Below are 23,134 nucleotides of genomic sequence, written 5' to 3' on the forward strand. Positions count from 1 at the left end.
CTAGGACTCTGGTACACAGCAGCAGGGATAGGTAACTAACTAACTAGGACTCTGGTACACAGGCAGTAGGGATAGGTAACTAACTAACTAGGACTCTGGTACACAGGCAGTAGGGATAGGTAACTAACTAACTAGGACTCTGGTACACAGCAGCAGGGATAGGTAACTAACTAACTAGGACTCTGGTACACAGGCAGTGGGGATAGGTAACTAACTAACTAGGATTCTGGTACACAGTAGTAGGGATAGGTAACTAATAACTAGGACTCTGGTACACAGCAGTAGGGATAGGTAACTAACTAACTAGGACTCTGGTACACAGCAGCAGGGATAGGTAACTAACTAACTAGGACTCTGGTACACAGCAGCAGGGATAGGTAACTAACTAACTAGGACTCTGGTACACAGGCAGTAGGGATAGGTAACTAACTAACTAGGACTCTGGTACACAGCAGTAGGGATAGGTAACTAACTAACTAGGACTCTGGTACACAGGCAGTAGGGATAGGTAACTAACTAACTAGGACTCTGGTACACAGCAGCAGGGATAGGTAACTAACTAACTAGGACTCTGGTACACAGCAGTAGGGATAGGTAACTAACTAACTAGGACTCTGGTACACAGGCAGTAGGGATAGGTAACTAACTAACTAGGACTCTGGTACACAGCAGTAGGGATAGGTAACTAACTAACTAGGACTCTGGTACACAGCAGTAGGGATAGGTAACTAACTAACTAGGACTCTGGTACACAGGCAGTAGGGATAGGTAACTAACTAACTAGGACTCTGGTACACAGGCAGTAGGGATAGGTAACTAACTAACTAGGACTCTGGTACACAGCAGCAGGGATAGGTAACTAACTAACTAGGACTCTGGTACACAGCAGTAGGGATAGGTAACTAACTAACTAGGACTCTGGTACACAGCAGCAGGGATAGGTAACTAACTAACTAGGACTCTGGTACACAGGCAGTAGGGATAGGTAACTAACTAACTAGGACTCTGGTACACAGCAGCAGGGATAGGTAACTAACTAACTAGGACTCTGGTACACAGCAGTAGGGATAGGTAACTAACTAACTAGGACTCTGGAGTAGGGATAGGTAACTAACTAACTAGGACTCTGGTACACAGCAGTAGGGATAGGTAACTAACTAACTAGGACTCTGGTACACAGGCAGTAGGGATAGGTAACTAACTAACTAGGACTCTGGTACACAGCAGCAGGGATAGGTAACTAACTAACTAGGACTCTGGTACACAGGCAGCAGGGATAGGTAACTAACTAACTAACTAGGACTCTGGTACACAGCAGCAGGGATAGGTAACTAACTAACTAGGACTCTGGTACACAGGCAGTAGGGATAGGTAACTAACTAACCGACTAGGACTCTGGGTAACTAACTAACTAGGACTCTGGTACACAGCAGTAGGGATAGGTAACTAACTAACTAGGACTCTGGTACACAGCAGCAGGGATAGGTAACTAACTAACTAGGACTCTGGTACACAGCAGTAGGGATAGGTAACTAACTAACTAGGACTCTGGTACACAGCAGCAGGGATAGGTAACTAACTAACTAGGACTCTGGTACACAGGCAGCAGGGATAGATAACTAACTAACTAGGACTCTGGTACACAGCAGCAGGGATAGGTAACTAACTAACTAGGACTCTGGTACACAGCAGCAGGGATAGGTAACTAACTAACTAGGACTCTGGTACACAGGCAGTAGGGATAGGTAACTAACTAACTAGGACTCTGGTACACAGGCAGTAGGGATAGGTAACTAACTAACTAGGACTCTGGTACACAGCAGCAGGGATAGGTAACTAACTAACTAGGACTCTGGTACACAGGCAGTAGGGATAGGTAACTAACTAACTAGGACTCTGGTACACAGCAGCAGGGATAGGTAACTAACTAACTAGGACTCTGGTACACAGCAGTAGGGATAGGTAACTAACTAACTAGGACTCTGGTACACAGCAGCAGGGATAGGTAACTAACTAACTAGGACTCTGGTACACAGCAGCAGGGATAGGTAACTAACTAACTAGGACTCTGGTACACAGCAGCAGGGATAGGTAACTAACTAACTAACTAGGACTCTGGTACACAGGCAGTAGGGATAGGTAACTAACTAACTAGGACTCTGGTACACAGCAGTAGGGATAGGTAACTAACTAACTAGGACTCTGGTACACAGCAGTAGGGATAGGTAACTAACTAACTAGGACTCTGGTACACAGCAGTAGGGATAGGTAACTAACTAACTAGGACTCTGGTACACAGGCAGTAGGGATAGGTAACTAACTAACTAGGACTCTGGTACACAGCAGTAGGGATAGGTAACTAACTAACTAGGACTCTGGTACACAGGCAGCAGGGATAGGTAACTAACTAACTAGGACTCTGGTACACAGGCAGTAGGGATAGGTAACTAACTAACTAGGACTCTGGTACACAGCAGCAGGGATAGGTAACTAACTAACTAGGACTCTGGTACACAGGCAGTAGGGATAGATAGCTAACTAACTAGGACTCTGGTACACAGCAGTAGGGATAGGTAACTAACTAACTAGGACTCTGGTACACAGCAGCCAGGATAGGTAACTAACTAACTAGGACTCTGGTACACAGCAGCAGGGATAGGTAACTAACTAATAACTAGGACTCTGGTACACAGGCAGTAGGGATAGGAACTAACTAACTAACTAGGACTCTGGTACACAGCAGCAGGGATAGGTAACTAACTAACTAGGACTCTGGTACACAGCAGCAGGGATAGGTAACTAACTAACTAGGACTCTGGTACACAGCAGCAGGGATAGGTAACTAACTAACTAGGACTCTGGTACACAGGCAGTAGGGATAGGTAACTAACTAACTAGGACTCTGGTACACAGGCAGTAGGGATAGGTAACTAACTAACTAGGACTCTGGTACACAGGCAGTAGGGATAGGTAACTAACTAACTAGGACTCTGGTACACAGGCAGTAGGGATAGGTAACTAACTAACTAGGACTCTGGTACACAGCAGCAGGGATAGGTAACTAACTAACTAGGACTCTGGACACAGCAGTAGGGATAGGTAACTAACTAACTAGGACTCTGGTACACAGCAGCAGGGATAGGTAACTAACTAACTAGGACTCTGGTACACAGCAGCAGGGATAGGTAACTAACTAACTAACTAGGACTCTGGTACACAGGCAGTAGGGATAGGTAACTAACTAACTAGGACTCTGGTACACAGCAGTAGGGATAGGTAACTAACTAACTAGGACTCTGGTACACAGGCAGTAGGGATAGGTAACTAACTAACTAGGACTCTGGTACACAGCAGCAGGGATAGGTAACTAACTAACTAGGACTCTGGTACACAGCAGTAGGGATAGGTAACTAACTAACTAGGACTCTGGTACACAGCAGTAGGGATAGGTAACTAACTAACTAGGACTCTGGTACAGGCAGTAGGGATAGGTAACTAACTAACTAGGACTCTGGTACACAGCAGTAGGGATAGGTAACTAACTAACTAGGACTCTGGTACACAGGCAGTAGGGATAGGTAACTAACTAACTAGGACTCTGGTACACAGGCACAGGGATAGGTAACTAACTAACTAGGACTCTGGTACACAGCAGCAGGGATAGGTAACTAACTAATAACTAGGACTCTGGTACACAGCAGTAGGGATAGGTAACTAACTAACTAGGACTCTGGTACACAGCAGCAGGGATAGGTAACTAACTAACTAGGACTCTGGTACACAGGCAGTAGGGATAGGTAACTAACTAACTAGGACTCTGGTACACAGGCAGTAGGGATAGGTAACTAACTAACTAGGACTCTGGTACACAGCAGTAGGGATAGGTAACTAACTAACTAGGACTCTGGTACACAGCAGTAGGGATAGGTAACTAACTAACTAGGACTCTGGTACACAGGCAGTAGGGATAGGTAACTAACTAACTAGGACTCTGGTACACAGCAGCAGGGATAGGTAACTAACTAACTAGGACTCTGGTACACAGCAGCAGGGATAGGTAACTAACTAACTAGGACTCTGGTAGACAGCAGTAGGGATAGGGAACTAACTAACTAGGACTCTGGTACACAGGCAGTAGGGATAGGTAACTAACTAACTAGGACTCTGGTACACAGCAGTAGGGATAGGTAACTAACTAACTAGGACTCTGGTACACTCTAGGTAACTAACTAACTAGGACTCTGGTACACAGCAGTAGGGATAGGTAACTAACTAACTAGGACTCTGGTACACAGCAGTAGGGATAGGTAACTAACTAACTAGGACTCTGGTACACAGCAGTAGGGATAGGTAACTAACTAACTAGGACTCTGGTACACAGCAGTAGGGATAGGTAACTAACTAACTAGGACTCTGGTACACAGGCAGTAGGGATAGGTAACTAACTAACTAGGACTCTGGTACACAGCAGTAGGGATAGGTAACTAACTAACTAGGACTCTGGTACACAGCAGTAGGGATAGGTAACTAACTAACTAGGACTCTGGTACACAGGCAGTAGGGGATACTAGGACTCTGGTAAGGCAGTAGGGATAGGTAACTAACTAACTAGGACTCTGGTACACAGCAGTAGGGATAGGTAACTAACTAACTAGGACTCTGGTACACAGCAGTAGGGATAGGTAACTAACTAACTAGGACTCTGGTACACAGGCAGTAGGGATAGGTAACTAACTAACTAGGACTCTGGTACACAGGCAGTAGGGATAGGTAACTAAACTCTGCACAGCAGTAGGGATAGGTAACTAACTAGGACTCTGGTACACACAGCAGTAGGGATAGGTAACTAACTAACTAGTAACTAACTAACTAGGACTCTGGTACACAGCAGTAGGGATAGGTAACTAACTAACTAGGACTCTGGTACACAGGCAGTAGGGATAGGTAACTAACTAACTAGGACTCTGGTACACAGCAGTAGGGATAGGTAACTAACTAACTAGGACTCTGGTACACAGCAGTAGGGATAGGTAACTAACTAACTAGGACTCTGGTACACAGGCAGTAGGGATAGGTAACTAACTAACTAGGACTCTGGTACACAGCAGCAGGGATAGGTAACTAACTAACTAGGACTCTGGTACACAGCAGTAGGGATAGGTAACTAACTAACTAGGACTCTGGTACACAGCAGCAGGGATAGGTAACTAACTAACTAACTAGGACTCTGGTACACAGCAGCAGGGATAGGTAACTAACTAACTAGGACTCTGGTACACAGGCAGTAGGGATAGGTAACTAACTAACTAGGACTCTGGTACACAGCAGTAGGGATAGGTAACTAACTAACTAGGACTCTGGTACACAGCAGTAGGGATAGGTAACTAACTAACTAGGACTCTGGTACACAGCAGTAGGGATAGGTAACTAACTAACTAGGACTCTGGTACACAGGCAGTGGGGATAGGTAAATAACTAACTAGGACTCTGGTACACAGCAGCAGGGATAGGTAACTAACTAACTAACTAGGACTCTGGTACACAGCAGTAGGGATAGGTAACTAACTAACTAGGACTCTGGTACACAGCAGCAGGGATAGGTAACTAACTAACTAGGACTCTGGTACACAGGCAGTAGGGATAGGTAACTAACTAATAACTAGGACTCTGTTACACAGCAGCAGGGATAGGTAACTAACTAATAACTAGGACTCTGGTACACAGGCAGTAGGGATAGGTAACTAACTAACTAGGACTCTGGTACACAGCAGCAGGGATAGGTAACTAACTAACTAGGACTCTGGTACACAGCAGCAGGGATAGGTAACTAACTAACTAGGACTCTGGTACACAGGTAGTAGGGATAGGTAACTAACTAACTAGGACTCTGGTACACAGCAGTAGGGATAGGTAACTAACTAACTAGGACTCTGGTACACAGGCAGTAGGGATAGGTAACTAACTAACTAGGACTCTGGTACACAGGCAGTAGGGATAGGTAACTAACTAACTAGGACTCTGGTACACAGCAGCAGGGATAGGTAACTAACTAACTAGGACTCTGGTACACAGGCAGTAGGGATAGGTAACTAACTAACTAGGACTCTGGTACACAGCAGTAGGGATAGGTAACTAACTAACTAGGACTCTGGTACACAGCAGTAGGGATAGGTAACTAACTAACTAGGACTCTGGTACACAGCAGCAGGGATAGTAACTAACTAACTAACTAGGACTCTGGTACACAGGCTAGGGATAGGTAACTAACTAACTAGGACTCTGGTACACAGCAGTAGGGATAGGTAACTAACTAACTAGGACTCTGGTACACAGGCAGTAGGGATAGGTAACTAACTAACTAGGACTCTGGTACACAGCAGTAGGGATAGGTAACTAACTAACTAGGACTCTGGTACACAGGCAGCAGGGATAGGTAACTAACTAACTAGGACTCTGGTACACAGCAGTAGGGATAGGTAACTAACTAACTAGGACTCTGGTACACAGGCAGTAGGGATAGGTAACTAACTAACTAGGACTCTGGTACACAGCAGCAGGGATAGGTAACTAACTAACTAGGACTCTGGTACACAGGCAGTAGGGATAGAACTAACTAACTAGGACTCTGGTACACAGCAGCAGGGATAGGTAACTAACTAACTAGGACTCTGGTACACAGCAGCCAGGGATAGGTAACTAACTAACTAGGACTCTGGTACACAGCAGCAGGGATAGGTAACTAACTAACTAGGACTCTGGTACACAGCAGTAGGGATAGGTAACTAACTAACTAGGACTCTGGTACACAGCAGTAGGGATAGGTAACTAACTAACTAGGACTCTGGTACACAGGCAGTAGGGATAGGTAACTAACTAACTAGGACTCTGGTACACAGCAGTAGGGATAGGTAACTAACTAACTAGGACTCTGGTACACAGGCAGTAGGGATAGGTAACTAACTAACTAGGACTCTGGTACACAGCAGTAGGGATAGGTAACTAACTAACTAGGACTCTGGTACACAGGACTCTGGTACACAGGCAGTAGGGATAGGTAACTAACTAACTAGGACTCTGGTACACAGCAGTAGGGATAGGTAACTAACTAACTAGGACTCTGGTACACAGCAGTAGGGATAGGTAACTAACTAACTAGGACTCTGGTACACAGCAGTAGGGATAGGTAACTAACTAACTAGGACTCTGGTACACAGCAGCAGGGATAGGTAACTAACTAACTAACTAGGACTCTGGTACACAGCAGTAGGGATAGGTAACTAACTAACTAGGACTCTGGTACACAGCAGTAGGGATAGGTAACTAACTAACTAGGACTCTGGTACACAGGCAGCAGGGATAGGTAACTAACTAACTAACTAGGACTCTGGTACACAGCAGCCAGGATAGGTAACTAACTAACTAGGACTCTGGTACACAGGCAGTAGGGATAGGTAACTAACTAACTAGCTCTGGTACACAGCAGTAGGGATAGGTAACTAACTAACTAGGACTCTGGTACACAGCAGTAGGGATAGGTAACTAACTAACTAGGACTCTGGTACACAGCAGCAGGGATAGGTAACTAACTAACTAGGACTCTGGTACACAGGCAGTAGGGATAGGTAACTAACTAACTAGGACTCTGGTACACAGCAGTAGGGATAGGTAACTAACTAACTAGGACTCTGGTACACAGCAGTAGGGATAGGTAACTAACTAACTAGGACTCTGGTACACAGCAGTAGGGATAGGTAACTAACTAACTAGGACTCTGGTACACAGCAGCAGGGATAGGTAACTAACTAACTAGGACTCTGGTACACAGGCAGTAGGGATAGGTAACTAACTAACTAGGACTCTGGTACACAGCAGTAGGGATAGGTAACTAACTAACTAGGACTCTGGTACACAGCAGCAGGGATAGGTAACTAACTAACTAGGACTCTGGTACACAGCAGCAGGGATAGGTAACTAACTAATAACTAGGACTCTGGTACACAGGCAGTAGGGATAGGTAACTAACTAACTAGGACTCTGGTACACAGCAGCAGGGATAGGTAACTAACTAACTAGGACTCTGGTACACAGCAGCAGGGATAGGTAACTAACTAACTAGGACTCTGGTACACAGCAGCAGGGATAGGTAACTAACTAACTAGGACTCTGGTACACAGGCAGTAGGGATAGGTAACTAACTAACTAGGACTCTGGTACACAGGCAGTAGGGATAGGTAACTAACTAACTAGGACTCTGGTACACAGCAGTAGGGATAGGTAACTAACTAACTAGGACTCTGGTACACAGGCAGTAGGGATAGGTAACTAACTAACTAGGACTCTGGTACACAGCAGCAGGGATAGGTAACTAACTAACTAGGACTCTGGTACACAGCAGTAGGGATAGGTAACTAACTAACTAGGACTCTGGTACACAGCAGCAGGGATAGGTAACTAACTAACTAGGACTCTGGTACACAGGCAGTAGGGATAGGTAACTAACTAACTAGGACTCTGGTACACAGCAGCAGGGATAGGTAACTAACTAACTAGGACTCTGGTACACAGCAGTAGGGATAGGTAACTAACTAACTAGGACTCTGGTACACAGCAGCAGGGATAGGTAACTAACTAACTAGGACTCTGGTACACAGCAGTAGGGATAGGTAACTAACTAACTAGGACTCTGGTACACAGCAGTAGGGATAGGTAACTAACTAACTAGGACTCTGGTACACAGGCAGTAGGGATAGGTAACTAACTAACTAGGACTCTGGTACACAGCAGTAGGGATAGGTAACTAACTAACTAGGACTCTGGTACACAGGCAGTAGGGATAGGTAACTAACTAACTAGGACTCTGGTACACAGGCAGTGGGGATAGGTAACTAACTAACTAGGACTCTGGTACACAGCAGTAGGGATAGGTAACTAACTAACTAGGACTCTGGTACACAGCAGTAGGGATAGGTAACTAACTAACTAGGACTCTGGTACACAGCAGCAGGGATAGGTAACTAACTAACTAGGACTCTGGTACACAGGCAGCAGGGATAGGTAACTAACTAACTAACTAGGACTCTGGTACACAGGCAGCAGGGATAGGTAACTAACTAACTAACTAGGACTCTGGTACACAGGCAGTAGGGATAGGTAACTAACTAACTAGGACTCTGGTACACAGCAGTAGGGATAGGTAACTAACTAACTAGGACTCTGGTACACAGCAGTAGGGATAGGTAACTAACTAACTAACTAGGACTCTGGTACACAGCAGCAGGGATAGGTAACTAACTAACTAGGACTCTGGTACACAGGCAGTAGGGATAGGTAACTAACTAACTAGGACTCTGGTACACAGGCAGTAGGGATAGGTAACTAACTAACTAGGACTCTGGTACACAGCAGTAGGGATAGGTAACTAACTAACTAGGACTCTGGTACACAGCAGCAGGGATAGGTAACTAACTAACTAGGACTCTGGTACACAGCAGCAGGGATAGGTAACTAACTAACTAGGACTCTGGTACACAGGCAGTAGGGGGACTAGGACTCTGGTACACAGCAGCAGGGATAGGTAACTAACTAACTAGGACTCTGGTACACAGCAGTAGGGATAGGTAACTAACTAACTAGGACTCTGGTACACAGCAGTAGGGATAGGTAACTAACTAACTAGGACTCTGGTACACAGCAGCAGGGATAGGTAACTAACTAACTAGGACTCTGGTACACAGCAGTAGGGATAGGTAACTAACTAACTAGGACTCTGGTACACAGCAGTAGGGATAGGTAACTAACTAACTAGGACTCTGGTACACAGCAGTAGGGATAGGTAACTAACTAACTAGGACTCTGGTACACAGCAGCAGGGATAGGTAACTAACTAACTAGGACTCTGGTACACAGGCAGTAGGGATAGGTAACTAACTAACTAGGACTCTGGTACACAGCAGCAGGGATAGGTAACTAACTAACTAGGACTCTGGTACACAGGCAGTAGGGATAGGTAACTAACTAACTAACTAGGACTCTGGTACACAGCAGTAGGGATAGGTAACTAACTAACTAGGACTCTGGTACACAGGCAGTAGGGATAGGTAACTAACTAACTAGGACTCTGGTACACAGCAGTAGGGATAGGTAACTAACTAACTAGGACTCTGGTACACAGGCAGTAGGGATAGGTAACTAACTAACTAGGACTCTGGTACACAGCAGTAGGGATAGGTAACTAACTAACTAGGACTCTGGTACACAGGCAGTAGGGATAGGTAACTAACTAACTAGGACTCTGGTACACAGCAGCAGGGATAGGTAACTAACTAACTAGGACTCTGGTACACAGGCAGTAGGGATAGGTAACTAACTAACTAGGACTCTGGTACACAGCAGTAGGGATAGGTAACTAACTAACTAGGACTCTGGTACACAGCAGTAGGGATAGGTAACTAACTAACTAGGACTCTGGTACACAGCAGTAGGGATAGGTAACTAACTAACTAGGACTCTGGTACACAGCAGCAGGGATAGGTAACTAACTAACTAGGACTCTGGTACACAGGCAGTAGGGATAGGTAACTAACTAACTAGGACTCTGGACTAGGGATAGGTAACTAACTAACTAGGACTCTGGTACACAGCAGTAGGGATAGGTAACTAACTAACTAGGACTCTGGTACACAGCAGTAGGGATAGGTAACTAACTAACTAGGACTCTGGTACACAGGCAGTAGGGATAGGTAACTAACTAACTAGGACTCTGGTACACAGCAGTAGGGATAGGTAACTAACTAACTAGGACTCTGGTACACAGGCAGTAGGGATAGGTAACTAACTAACTAGGACTCTGGTACACAGCAGTAGGGATAGGTAACTAACTAACTAGGACTCTGGTACACAGCAGTAGGGATAGGTAACTAACTAACTAGGACTCTGGTACACAGCAGTAGGGATAGGTAACTAACTAACTAGGACTCTGGTACACAGGCAGTAGGGATAGGTAACTAACTAACTAGGACTCTGGTACACAGCAGTAGGGATAGGTAACTAACTAACTAGGACTCTGGTACACAGCAGTAGGGATAGGTAACTAACTAACTAGGACTCTGGTACACAGGCAGTAGGGATAGGTAACTAACTAACTAGGACTCTGGTACACAGCAGCAGGGATAGGTAACTAACTAACTAGGACTCTGGTACACAGCAGTAGGGATAGGTAACTAACTAACTAGGACTCTGGTACACAGGCAGTAGGGATAGGTAACTAACTAACTAGGACTCTGGTACACAGCAGTAGGGATAGGTAACTAACTAACTAGGACTCTGGTACACAGCAGCAGGGATAGGTAACTAACTAACTAGGACTCTGGTACACAGGCAGTAGGGATAGGTAACTAACTAACTAGGACTCTGGTACACAGCAGTAGGGATAGGTAACTAACTAACTAGGACTCTGGTACACAGCAGTAGGGATAGGTAACTAACTAACTAGGACTCTGGTACACAGCAGCAGGGATAGGTAACTAACTAACTAGGACTCTGGTACACAGGCAGTAGGGATAGGTAACTAACTAACTAACTAGGACTCTGGTACACAGCAGTAGGGATAGGTAACTAACTAACTAGGACTCTGGTACACAGCAGTAGGGATAGGTAACTAACTAACTAGGACTCTGGTACACAGCAGTAGGGATAGGTAACTAACTAACTAGGACTCTGGTACACAGCAGTAGGGATAGGTAACTAACTCTGGTACACAGGCAGTAGGGATAGGTAACTAACTAACTAGGACTCTGGTACACAGCAGTAGGGATAGGTAACTAACTAACTAGGACTCTGGTACACAGCAGTAGGGATAGGTAACTAACTAACTAGGACTCTGGTACACAGCAGCAGGGATAGGTAACTAACTAACTAGGACTCTGGTACACAGCAGCAGGGATAGGTAACTAACTAACTAGGACTCTGGTACACAGCAGTAGGGATAGGTAACTAACTAACTAGGACTCTGGTACACAGGCAGTAGGGATAGGTAACTAACTAACTAGGACTCTGGTACACAGGCAGTAGGGATAGGTAACTAACTAACTAGGACTCTGGTACACAGCAGTAGGGATAGGTAACTAACTAACTAGGACTCTGGTACACAGGCTAGGGATAGGTAACTAACTAATTAGGACTCTGGTACACAGCAGCAGGGATAGGTAACTAACTAACTAGGACTCTGGTACACAGCAGTAGGGATAGGTAACTAACTAACTAGGACTCTGGTACACAGGCAGTAGGGATAGGTAACTAACTAACTAGGACTCTGGTACACAGCAGTAGGGATAGGTAACTAACTAACTAGGACTCTGGTACACAGGCAGTAGGGATAGGTAACTAACTAACTAGGACTCTGGTACACAGCAGTAGGGATAGGTAACTAACTAACTAGGACTCTGGTACACAGCAGTAGGGATAGGTAACTAACTAACTAGGACTCTGGTACACAGGCAGTAGGGATAGGTAACTAACTAACTAGGACTCTGGTACACAGCAGTAGGGATAGGTAACTAACTAACTAGGACTCTGGTACACAGCAGTAGGGATAGGTAACTAACTAACTAGGACTCTGGTACACAGCAGTAGGGATAGGTAACTAACTAACTAGGACTCTGGTACACAGCAGCAGGGATAGGTAACTAACTAACTAGGACTCTGGTACACAGCAGTAGGGATAGGTAACTAACTAACTAGGACTCTGGTACACAGCAGTAGGGATAGGTAACTAACTAACTAGGACTCTGGTACACAGCAGCAGGGATAGGTAACTAACTAACTAGGACTCTGGTACACAGGCAGTAGGGATAGGTAACTAACTAACTAGGACTCTGGTACACAGCAGTAGGGATAGGTAACTAACTAACTAGGACTCTGGTACACAGGCAGTAGGGATAGGTAACTAACTAACTAGGACTCTGGTACACAGCAGTAGGGATAGGTAACTAACTAACTAGGACTCTGGTACACAGCAGTAGGGATAGGTAACTAACTAACTAGGACTCTGGTACACAGGCAGTAGGGATAGGTAACTAACTAACTAGGACTCTGGTACACAGCAGTAGGGATAGGTAACTAACTAACTAGGACTCTGGTACACAGGCAGTAGGGATAGGTAACTAACTAACTAGGACTCTGGTACACAGCAGCAGGGATAGGTAACTAACTAACTAGGACTCTGGTACACAGCAGTAGGGATAGGTAACTAACTAACTAGGACTCTGGTACACAGCAGTAGGGATAGGTAACTAACTAACTAGGACTCTGGTACACAGCAGCAGGGATAGGGATAGGTAACTAACTAACTAGGACTCTGGTACACAGCAGCAGGGATAGGTAACTAACTAACTAGGACTCTGGTACACAGGCAGTAGGGATAGGTAACTAACTAACTAGGACTCTGGTACACAGCAGTAGGGATAGGTAACTAACTAACTAGGACTCTGGTACACAGCAGCAGGGATAGGTAACTAACTAACTAGGACTCTGGTACACAGCAGCAGGGATAGGTAACTAACTAACTAGGACTCTGGTACACAGGCAGTAGGGATAGGTAACTAACTAACTAGGACTCTGGTACACAGCAGTAGGGATAGGTAACTAACTAACTAGGACTCTGGTACACAGCAGTAGGGATAGGTAACTAACTAACTAGGACTCTGGTACACAGCAGCAGGGATAGATAGCTAACTAACTAGGACTCTGGTACACAGCAGCAGGGATAGGTAACTAACTAACTAACTAGGACTCTGGTACACAGCAGTAGGGATAGGTAACTAACTAACTAGGACTCTGGTACACAGCAGCAGGGATAGGTAACTAACTAACTAGGACTCTGGTACACAGGCAGTAGGGATAGGTAACTAACTAACTAGGACTCTGGTACACAGCAGTAGGGATAGGTAACTAACTAACTAGGACTCTGGTACACAGGCAGTAGGGATAGGTAACTAACTAACTAGGACTCTGGTACACAGGCAGTAGGGATAGGTAACTAACTAACTAGGACTCTGGTACACAGCAGTAGGGATAGGTAACTAACTAACTAGGACTCTGGTACACAGCAGCAGGGATAGGTAACTAACTAACTAGGACTCTGGTACACAGCAGTAGGGATAGGTAACTAACTAACTAGGACTCTGGTACACAGCAGTAGGGATAGGTAACTAACTAACTAGGACTCTGGTACACAGCAGTAGGGATAGGTAACTAACTAACTAGGACTCTGGTACACAGCAGTAGGGATAGGTAACTAACTAACTAGGACTCTGGTACACAGCAGCAGTAGGGATAGGTAACTAACTAACTAGGACTCTGGTACACAGCAGTAGGGATAGGTAACTAACTAACTAGGACTCTGGTACACAGGCAGTAGGGATAGGTAACTAACTAACTAGGACTCTGGTACACAGCAGTAGGGATAGGTAACTAACTAACTAGGACTCTGGTACACAGGCAGTAGGGATAGGTAACTAACTAACTAGGACTCTGGTACACAGCAGCAGGGATAGGTAACTAACTAACTAGGACTCTGGTACACAGCAGTAGGGATAGGTAACTAACTAACTAGGACTCTGGTACACAGCAGTAGGGATAGGTAACTAACTAACTAGGACTCTGGTACACAGCAGTAGGGATAGGTAACTAACTAACTAGGACTCTGGTACACAGCAGCAGGGATAGGTAACTAACTAACTAGGACTCTGGTACACAGGCAGTAGGGATAGGTAACTAACTAACTAGGACTCTGGTACACAGCAGTAGGGATAGGTAACTAACTAACTAGGACTCTGGTACACAGGCAGTAGGGATAGGTAACTAACTAACTAGGACTCTGGTACACAGCAGTAGGGATAGGTAACTAACTAACTAGGACTCTGGTACACAGCAGTAGGGATAGGTAACTAACTAACTAGGACTCTGGTACACAGCAGTAGGGATAGGTAACTAACTAACTAGGACTCTGGTACACAGGCAGTAGGGATAGGTAACTAACTAATAACTAGGACTCTGGTACACAGCAGTAGGGATAGGTAACTAACTAACTAGGACTCTGGTACACAGGCAGTAGGGATAGGTAACTAACTAGGACTCTGGTACACAGCACAGGGATAGGTAACTAACTAACTAGGACTCTGGTACACAGCAGCAGGGATAGGTAACTAACTAACTAGGACTCTGGTACACAGGCAGTAGGGATAGGTAACTAACTAACTAGGACTCTGGTACACAGCAGTAGGGATAGGTAACTAACTAACTAGGACTCTGGTACACAGCAGTAGGGATAGGTAACTAACTAACTAGGACTCTGGTACACAGCAGTAGGGATAGGTAACTAACTAACTAGGACTCTGGTACACAGCAGCAGGGATAGGTAACTAACTAACTAGGACTCTGGTACACAGGCAGTAGGGATAGGTAACTAACTAACTAGGACTCTGGTACACAGCAGCAGGGATAGGTAACTAACTAACTAGGACTCTGGTACACAGGCAGGGATAGGTAACTAACTAACTAGGACTCTGGTAGGGATAGGTAACTAACTAACTAGGACTCTGGTACACAGGCAGTAGGGATAGGTAACTAACTAACTAGGACTCTGGTACACAGCAGTAGGGATAGGTAACTAACTAACTAGGACTCTGGTACACAGCAGCAGGGATAGGTAACTAACTAACTAGGACTCTGGTACACAGCAGCAGGGATAGGTAACTAACTAACTAGGACTCTGGTACACAGGCAGTAGGGATAGGTAACTAACTAACTAACTAGGACTCTGGTACACAGCAGCAGGGATAGGTAACTAACTAACTAGGACTCTGGTACACAGCAGCAGGGATAGGTAACTAACTAACACAGCAGTAGGGATAGGTAACTAACTAACTAGGACTCTGGTACACAGGCAGTAGGGATAGGTAACTAACTAACTAGGACTCTGGTACACAGCAGTAGGGATAGGTAACTAGGACTAACTAACTAGGACTCTGGTACACAGCAGTAGGGATAGGTAACTAACTAACTAGGACTCTGGTACACAGCAGTAGGGATAGGTAACTAACTAACTAGGACTCTGGTACACAGGCAGTAGGGATAGGTAACTAACTAACTAGGACTCTGGTACACAGCAGCAGGGATAGGTAACTAACTAACTAGGACTCTGGTACACAGGCAGTAGGGATAGGTAACTAACTAACTAGGACTCTGGTACACAGCAGTAGGGATAGGTAACTAACTAACTAGGACTCTGGTACACAGGCAGCAGGGATAGGTAACTAACTAACTAGGACTCTGGTACACAGCAGTAGGGATAGGTAACTAACTAACTAGGACTCTGGTACACAGCAGCAGGGATAGGAACTAACTAACTAGGACTCTGGTACACAGCAGTAGGGATAGGTAACTAACTAACTAGGACTCTGGTACACAGCAGTAGGGATAGGTAACTAACTAACTAGGACTCTGGTACACAGCAGTAGGGATAGGTAACTAACTAACTAGGACTCTGGTACACAGGCAGTAGGGATAGGTAACTAACTAACTAGGACTCTGGTACACAGCAGTAGGGATAGGTAACTAACTAACTAGGACTCTGGTACACAGCAGCAGGGATAGGTAACTAACTAACTAGGACTCTGGTACACAGCAGTAGGGATAGGTAACTAACTAACTAGGACTCTGGTACACAGCAGTAGGGATAGGTAACTAACTAACTAGGACTCTGGTACACAGCAGCAGGGATAGGTAACTAACTAACTAGGACTCTGGTACACAGGCAGTAGGGATAGGTAACTAACTAACTAGGACTCTGGTACACAGCAGTAGGGATAGGTAACTAACTAACTAGGACTCTGGTACACAGCAGCAGGGATAGGTAACTAACTAACTAGGACTCTGGTACACAGCAGTAGGGATAGGTAACTAACTAACTAGGACTCTGGTACACAGGCAGTAGGGATAGGTAACTAACTAACTAACTAGGACTCTGGTACACAGCAGTAGGGATAGGTAACTAACTAACTAGGACTCTGGTACACAGCAGTAGGGATAGGTAACTAACTAACTAGGACTCTGGTACACAGCAGTAGGGATAGGTAACTAACTAACTAGGACTCTGGTACACAGCAGTAGGGATAGGTAACTAACTAACTAGGACTCTGGTACACAGGCAGTAGGGATAGGTAACTAACTAACTAGGACTCTGGTACACAGCAGTAGGGGGATAGGACTCTAACAGTAGGGATAGGTAACTAACTAACTAGGACTCTGGTACACAGCAGTAGGGATAGGTAACTAACTAACTAGGACTCTGGTACACAGCAGTAGGGATAGGTAACTAACTAACTAGGACTCTGGTACACAGCAGTAGGGATAGGTAACTAACTAACTAGGACTCTGGTACACAGCAGTAGGGATAGGTAACTAACTAACTAGGACTCTGGTACACAGCAGTAGGGATAGGTAACTAACTAACTAACTAGGACTCTGGTACACAGCAGTAGGGATAGGTAACTAACTAACTAGGACTCTGGTACACAGCAGCAGGGATAGGTAACTAACTAACTAGGACTCTGGTACACAGCAGTAGGGATAGGTAACTAACTAACTAGGACTCTGGTACACAGCAGTAGGGATAGGTAACTAACTAACTAGGACTCTGGTACACAGCAGTAGGGATAGGTAACTAACTAACTAGGACTCTGGTACACAGCAGTAGGGATAGGTAACTAACTAACTAGGACTCTGGTACACAGGCAGTAGGGATAGGTAACTAACTAACTAGGACTCTGGTACACAGCAGTAGGGATAGGTAACTAACTAACTAGGACTCTGGTACACAGGCAGTAGGGATAGGTAACTAACTAACTAGGACTCTGGTACACAGGCAGTAGGGATAGGTAACTAACTAACTAGGACTCTGGTACACAGCAGTAGGGATAGGTAACTAACTAACTAGGACTCTGGTACACAGGCAGTAGGGATAGGTAACTAACTAACTAGGACTCTGGTACACAGCAGTAGGGATAGGTAACTAACTAACTAGGACTCTGGTACACAGGCAGTAGGGATAGGTAACTAACTAACTAGGACTCTGGTACACAGCAGTAGGGATAGGTAACTAACTAACTAGGACTCTGGTACACAGCAGTAGGGATAGGTAACTAACTAACTAGGACTCTCTAGGTAACTAACTAACTAGGACTCTGGTACACAGCAGCAGGGATAGGTAACTAACTAACTAGGACTCTGGTACACAGGCAGTAGGGATAGGTAACTAACTAACTAGGACTCTGGTACACAGGCAGTAGGGATAGGTAACTAACTAACTAGGACTCTGGTACACAGCAGCAGGGATAGGTAACTAACTAACTAGGACTCTGGTACACAGGCAGTAGGGATAGGTAACTAACTAACTAGGACTCTGGTACACAGGCAGTAGGGATAGGTAACTAACTAACTAGGACTCTGGTACACAGCAGCAGGGATAGGTAACTAACTAACTAGGACTCTGGTACACAGGCAGTAGGGATAGGTAACTAACTAACTAGGACTCTGGTACACAGTAGTAGGGATAGGTAACTAACTAACTAGGACTCTGGTACACAGGCAGTGAGGGATAGGTAACTAACTAACTAGGACTCTGGTACACAGCAGCAGGGATAGGTAACTAACTAACTAGGACTCTGGTACACAGGCAGTAGGGATAGGTAACTAACTAACTAGGACTCTGGTACACAGCAGTAGGGATAGGTAACTAACTAACTAGGACTCTGGTACACAGCAGCAGGGATAGGTAACTAACTAACTAGGACTCTGGTACACAGCAGCAGGGATAGGTAACTAACTAACTAGGACTCTGGTAAGGCAGTAGGGATAGGTAACTAACTAACTAGGACTCTGGTACACAGCAGTAGGGATAGGTAACTAACTAACTAGGACTCTGGTACACAGCAGCTAACTAACTAACTAGGACTCTGGTACACAGCAGTAGGGATAGGTAACTAACTAATAACTAGGACTCTGGTACACAGCAGTAGGGATAGGTAACTAACTAACTAGGACTCTGGTACACAGCAGTAGGGATAGGTAACTAACTAACTAGGACTCTGGTACACAGGCAGTAGGGATAGGTAACTAACTAACTAGGACTCTGGTACACAGCAGTAGGGATAGGTAACTAACTAACTAGGACTCTGGTACACAGGCAGTAGGGATAGGTAACTAACTAACTAGGACTCTGGTACACAGCAGTAGGGATAGGTAACTAACTAACTAGGACTCTGGTACACAGCAGTAGGGATAGGTAACTAACTAACTAGGACTCTGGTACACAGCAGTAGGGATAGGTAACTAACTAACTAGGACTCTGGTACACAGGCAGTAGGGATAGGTAACTAACTAACTAGGACTCTGGTACACAGGCAGTAGGGATAGGTAACTAACTAATAACTAGGACTCTGGTACACAGCAGTAGGGATAGGTAACTAACTAACTAGGACTCTGGTACACAGGCAGTAGGGATAGGTAACTAACTAACTAGGACTCTGGTACACAGCAGCAGGGATAGGTAACTAACTAACTAGGACTCTGGTACACAGCAGCAGGGATAGGTAAATAACTAACTATGACTCTGGTACACAGGCAGTAGGGATAGGTAACTAACTAACTAGGACTCTGGTACACAGGCAGTAGGGATAGGTAACTAACTAACTAGGACTCTGGTACACAGCAGCAGGGATAGGTAACTAATTAACTAGGACTCTGGTACACAGGCAGTAGGGATAGGTAACTAACTAACTAGGACTCTGGATAACGTTAGTTGGCTAGGTAACTGGCAATAGCACCAAAGGGACCATTCTCTAGCTTGTCTTTGTCTTTAGGTTTGTTTAGGTTTGTTCTCTGATTACACGCAAGTGTCAAGGCCAATAGTTTACACAGATGACTTCAGCCATGTGAAAAACCTTCCATAGCAAAATATAGCTGGCTTCGTTTGCGTGTAGCTTGCCTCTTATCCGACTGGTCTTAGCAAGCTACTAGCGCTGTTGCTAGTCAACCTAAGTGCCTTGACCCTGTTTGAGAACTATGAGATTTTGGCGGAAAAAATGTTAGCATTGTCAGAAATGCTACAAAAAAAGGTAGCACATCGTTGATTCATAAATGGACAGAATTGAGTACGTGAGAGAGATAAATTATACATTTATTCAAAACTATTGTCCCTACAAAACACAGTCTGTGTTGAGGTGGCAAGGCTAATGGTCACTTTATGGATGCTGTAGTTCTTATCTGATGCCTAGATATTGAGCTAAGTTGGGGCAATACATTTGATTTTTTATGCTAATGCAAATGCCAATGCTAATGTTAATGCCAATACAAATTCCAATGCCAATGTTAATGCCAATGCTAATGCGAATGCTAATGTTAATGCCAATGCTAATGTTAATGCCAATGCTAATGTTAATGTTAATGCCAATGCTAATGCAAATGCCAATGCTAATGCAAATGCCAATGCTAATGTTAATGCTAATGTTAATGCCAATGCCAATGCTAATACTAATGCAAATGCTAATGTTCATGCCAATGCTAATGCAAATGCCAATGCTAATGTTAATGCCAATGCTAACAACCCTGTTCAAAATCCGGTATCAGTAACGGACGGACGGCTCGTGACGAAAAGGCGAGGAAGTGTGCTGTGTACCTCCAAGTCATCTGCGGATTTTCATTGACATCGGTGTCATATTGTCTTTATCACCCTCACAATAACATTCTAGCTTAGTTCATTTCAATCAACAGTACATGGCAGCTAAAATGATCAGTTGCACTGCTGGCTTCAAGCCAGAAGAGGTCAGTATAACCTGAATTAAAATATACTTATTTTCCCATACAATAACAATTTTCAAGCTCTAGCTATTAACGTCATTCAAATTAATGAAATACCACAATACATAATATATATTAATGTCTGGGCCCCGGTCTTACAAACTTAATTCTTCCCCTGAGGAAGATATTTATTATTCTCAGAAGAAGAATGAAGTAAAATAACCGAGCACTGCTTTGTCCTTGATGTTTTGGAAATGTTGTTTACAAGGACAATTTAGTAATACCTTATTTGGTGGTTACCTACATAAAGACTTCCTAAAACAGCCAAGACCCATTCATAACACTAAGCAGTGTATAAAAGCACATAAGCAGTGTATAAAAGCATCTATGTCTGCATCCCAAACGACACCCTTTTCCCTACATTGTGCACTACTTTTGATCAGAGCCATTTGGGGCCCTGTGTAGGGAATAGGGTGCCATTTTGGGATGCGAACTTTAGTGAGAGAGTGAGAGAGTGTAACCTACATTGCCTTCCAGAGGCATGCTGCGAGGAAAGAAGAAGTAGGGGATGGAGGTCAGGGCTAGGCTGGCAGAGGAGACGAGGAGGCCCATCCACCACGCACCCACCCAGCGAGGGTCTGTAGGGGCCAGCTCAGCATTGGTGACTAGCGGGAGAGAGGAAAGAAGAAGTATGGGATGGAGGTCAGGGCTAGGCTGGCAGAGGAGACAAGGAGGCCCATCCACCACGCACCCACCCAGCGAGGGTCTGTAGGGGCCAGCTCAGCGTTGGTGACTGGAGGGAGAGAGGAAAGAAGAAGTATGGGGTGGAGGTCAGGCCTAGGCTGGCAGAGGAGACGAGGAGGCCCATCCACCACGCACCCACCCAGCGAGGGTCTGTAGAGGCCAGCTCAGCGTTGGTGACAAGTGGGAGAGAGTAAAGAGGAAAGAAGAAGTATGGGGTGGAGGTCAGGGCTAGGCTGGCAGAGGAGACAAGGAGGCCCATCCACCACGCACCCACCCAGCGAGGGTCTGTAGGGGCCAGCTCAGCATTGGTGACTGGAGGGAGAGAGGAAGGTTAGAGAGAGAGAGACAGAAAGACAGGCAGAGATTAAGCATGCTAGGCCGGCAGAGACAGAGAAAGAGAGGGCTCTAGAACAATGTGAAGCACCCGGGCCCCACCCTAATACACTCTGAAGTCAAATGAGCGAGACAAAGCGAGAGAGAGGGCTGATATTAACCTGGGCTCTGACAGATATCATTATATTCTGTTTTTTTAGGTTATTCCAAGAGGTCCTGAAATCTAGATCACAAATACAAAGAGTTCTATTTTTAAAAAAACAGACCAAAAACTACACATATCTAGGAATGAATGTCAGCAACACAGGTGTAGCTTTTGCATGGCTGTGAACGAGCTGGGAGACAAAGCAAGAAGAGCATTCTATGCCATTAAAAGGAATATTATTAGGATCTGCCAACTTTTTTAATTTTTTAAATACTCTATTTGGCAGCAAAGTATGGTGTTCACTCTTTACTGATGATGATTCATGAATGGGACAAACATCCAATCGAAATACAGCATGCAGAATTTTGCAAGAGTGCAAGTGCAAAGAAAAACTCAATATAACACATGTAGAGCAGAATTGGGTCAATACCCCCTCCTTATTCAAATAGAAAAAAGAGACATCACATTTTACAACCATCTAAAAACAAGTGACCCCAAAACTTTCCATCACACAGCTCTACAATGTCAAGAGATGAAACAAGAGAAGAGTCCCCTCAGCCAGCTGGTTCTGAGGCTCAGTTCACTAACCCAAACCAGCCCCATAGAGCCTCAAGGACAGCAGTCAACCAGCTGGATCTGAGGCTCAGTTCACTAACCCAAACCAGCCCCATAGAGCTTCAGGACAGCAGTCAACCAGCTGGTTATGAGGGTTGGACTGAAAACCTACAGGACAGTAGATCTCCAGGAAGAGGGTTGGACTGATAACCCACAGGACGGTAGACCTCCAGGAAGAGGGTTGGGCAACCCTGCCTTAGAGCCTCAGGACAGCACTCAGAAAATCTGGCCCAACCAAATTATCACAAAGAAAAATTTAAAATATCACCTATTGGAAAGACACAAGAAATCAAAGTAAACGTCAATGCTATTTGTCTCTAAGCAGACAGTACACTGTGGCAGACTATCTGACCCCTGTGACTGATACAGTACACTGTGGCAGACTATCTGACCCCTGTGACTGATACAGTACACTGTGGCAGACTATCTGACTCCTGTGAC

General features: G+C 44.9%; 1 protein-coding gene across 1 annotated transcript in view; it reads right to left on the minus strand.

Moving 5' to 3' along the window:
• Nucleotides 1–23,134, minus strand: part of LOC115124702 (solute carrier organic anion transporter family member 2A1-like) — a 115,032-nt gene that overhangs the window by 55,861 nt on the left and 36,037 nt on the right. The window contains exon 6 of the mRNA XM_065009491.1: nucleotides 21,382–21,521. Within this exon, the coding sequence (XP_064865563.1) occupies nucleotides 21,382–21,521 (140 nt within the window). The remainder of the gene's footprint in view (nucleotides 1–21,381; nucleotides 21,522–23,134) is intronic.

The sequence above is a fragment of the Oncorhynchus nerka genome, linkage group LG25, assembly GCF_034236695.1.
Source record: "Oncorhynchus nerka isolate Pitt River linkage group LG25, Oner_Uvic_2.0, whole genome shotgun sequence".
Taxonomy (NCBI): Eukaryota; Metazoa; Chordata; class Actinopteri; order Salmoniformes; family Salmonidae; genus Oncorhynchus; species Oncorhynchus nerka.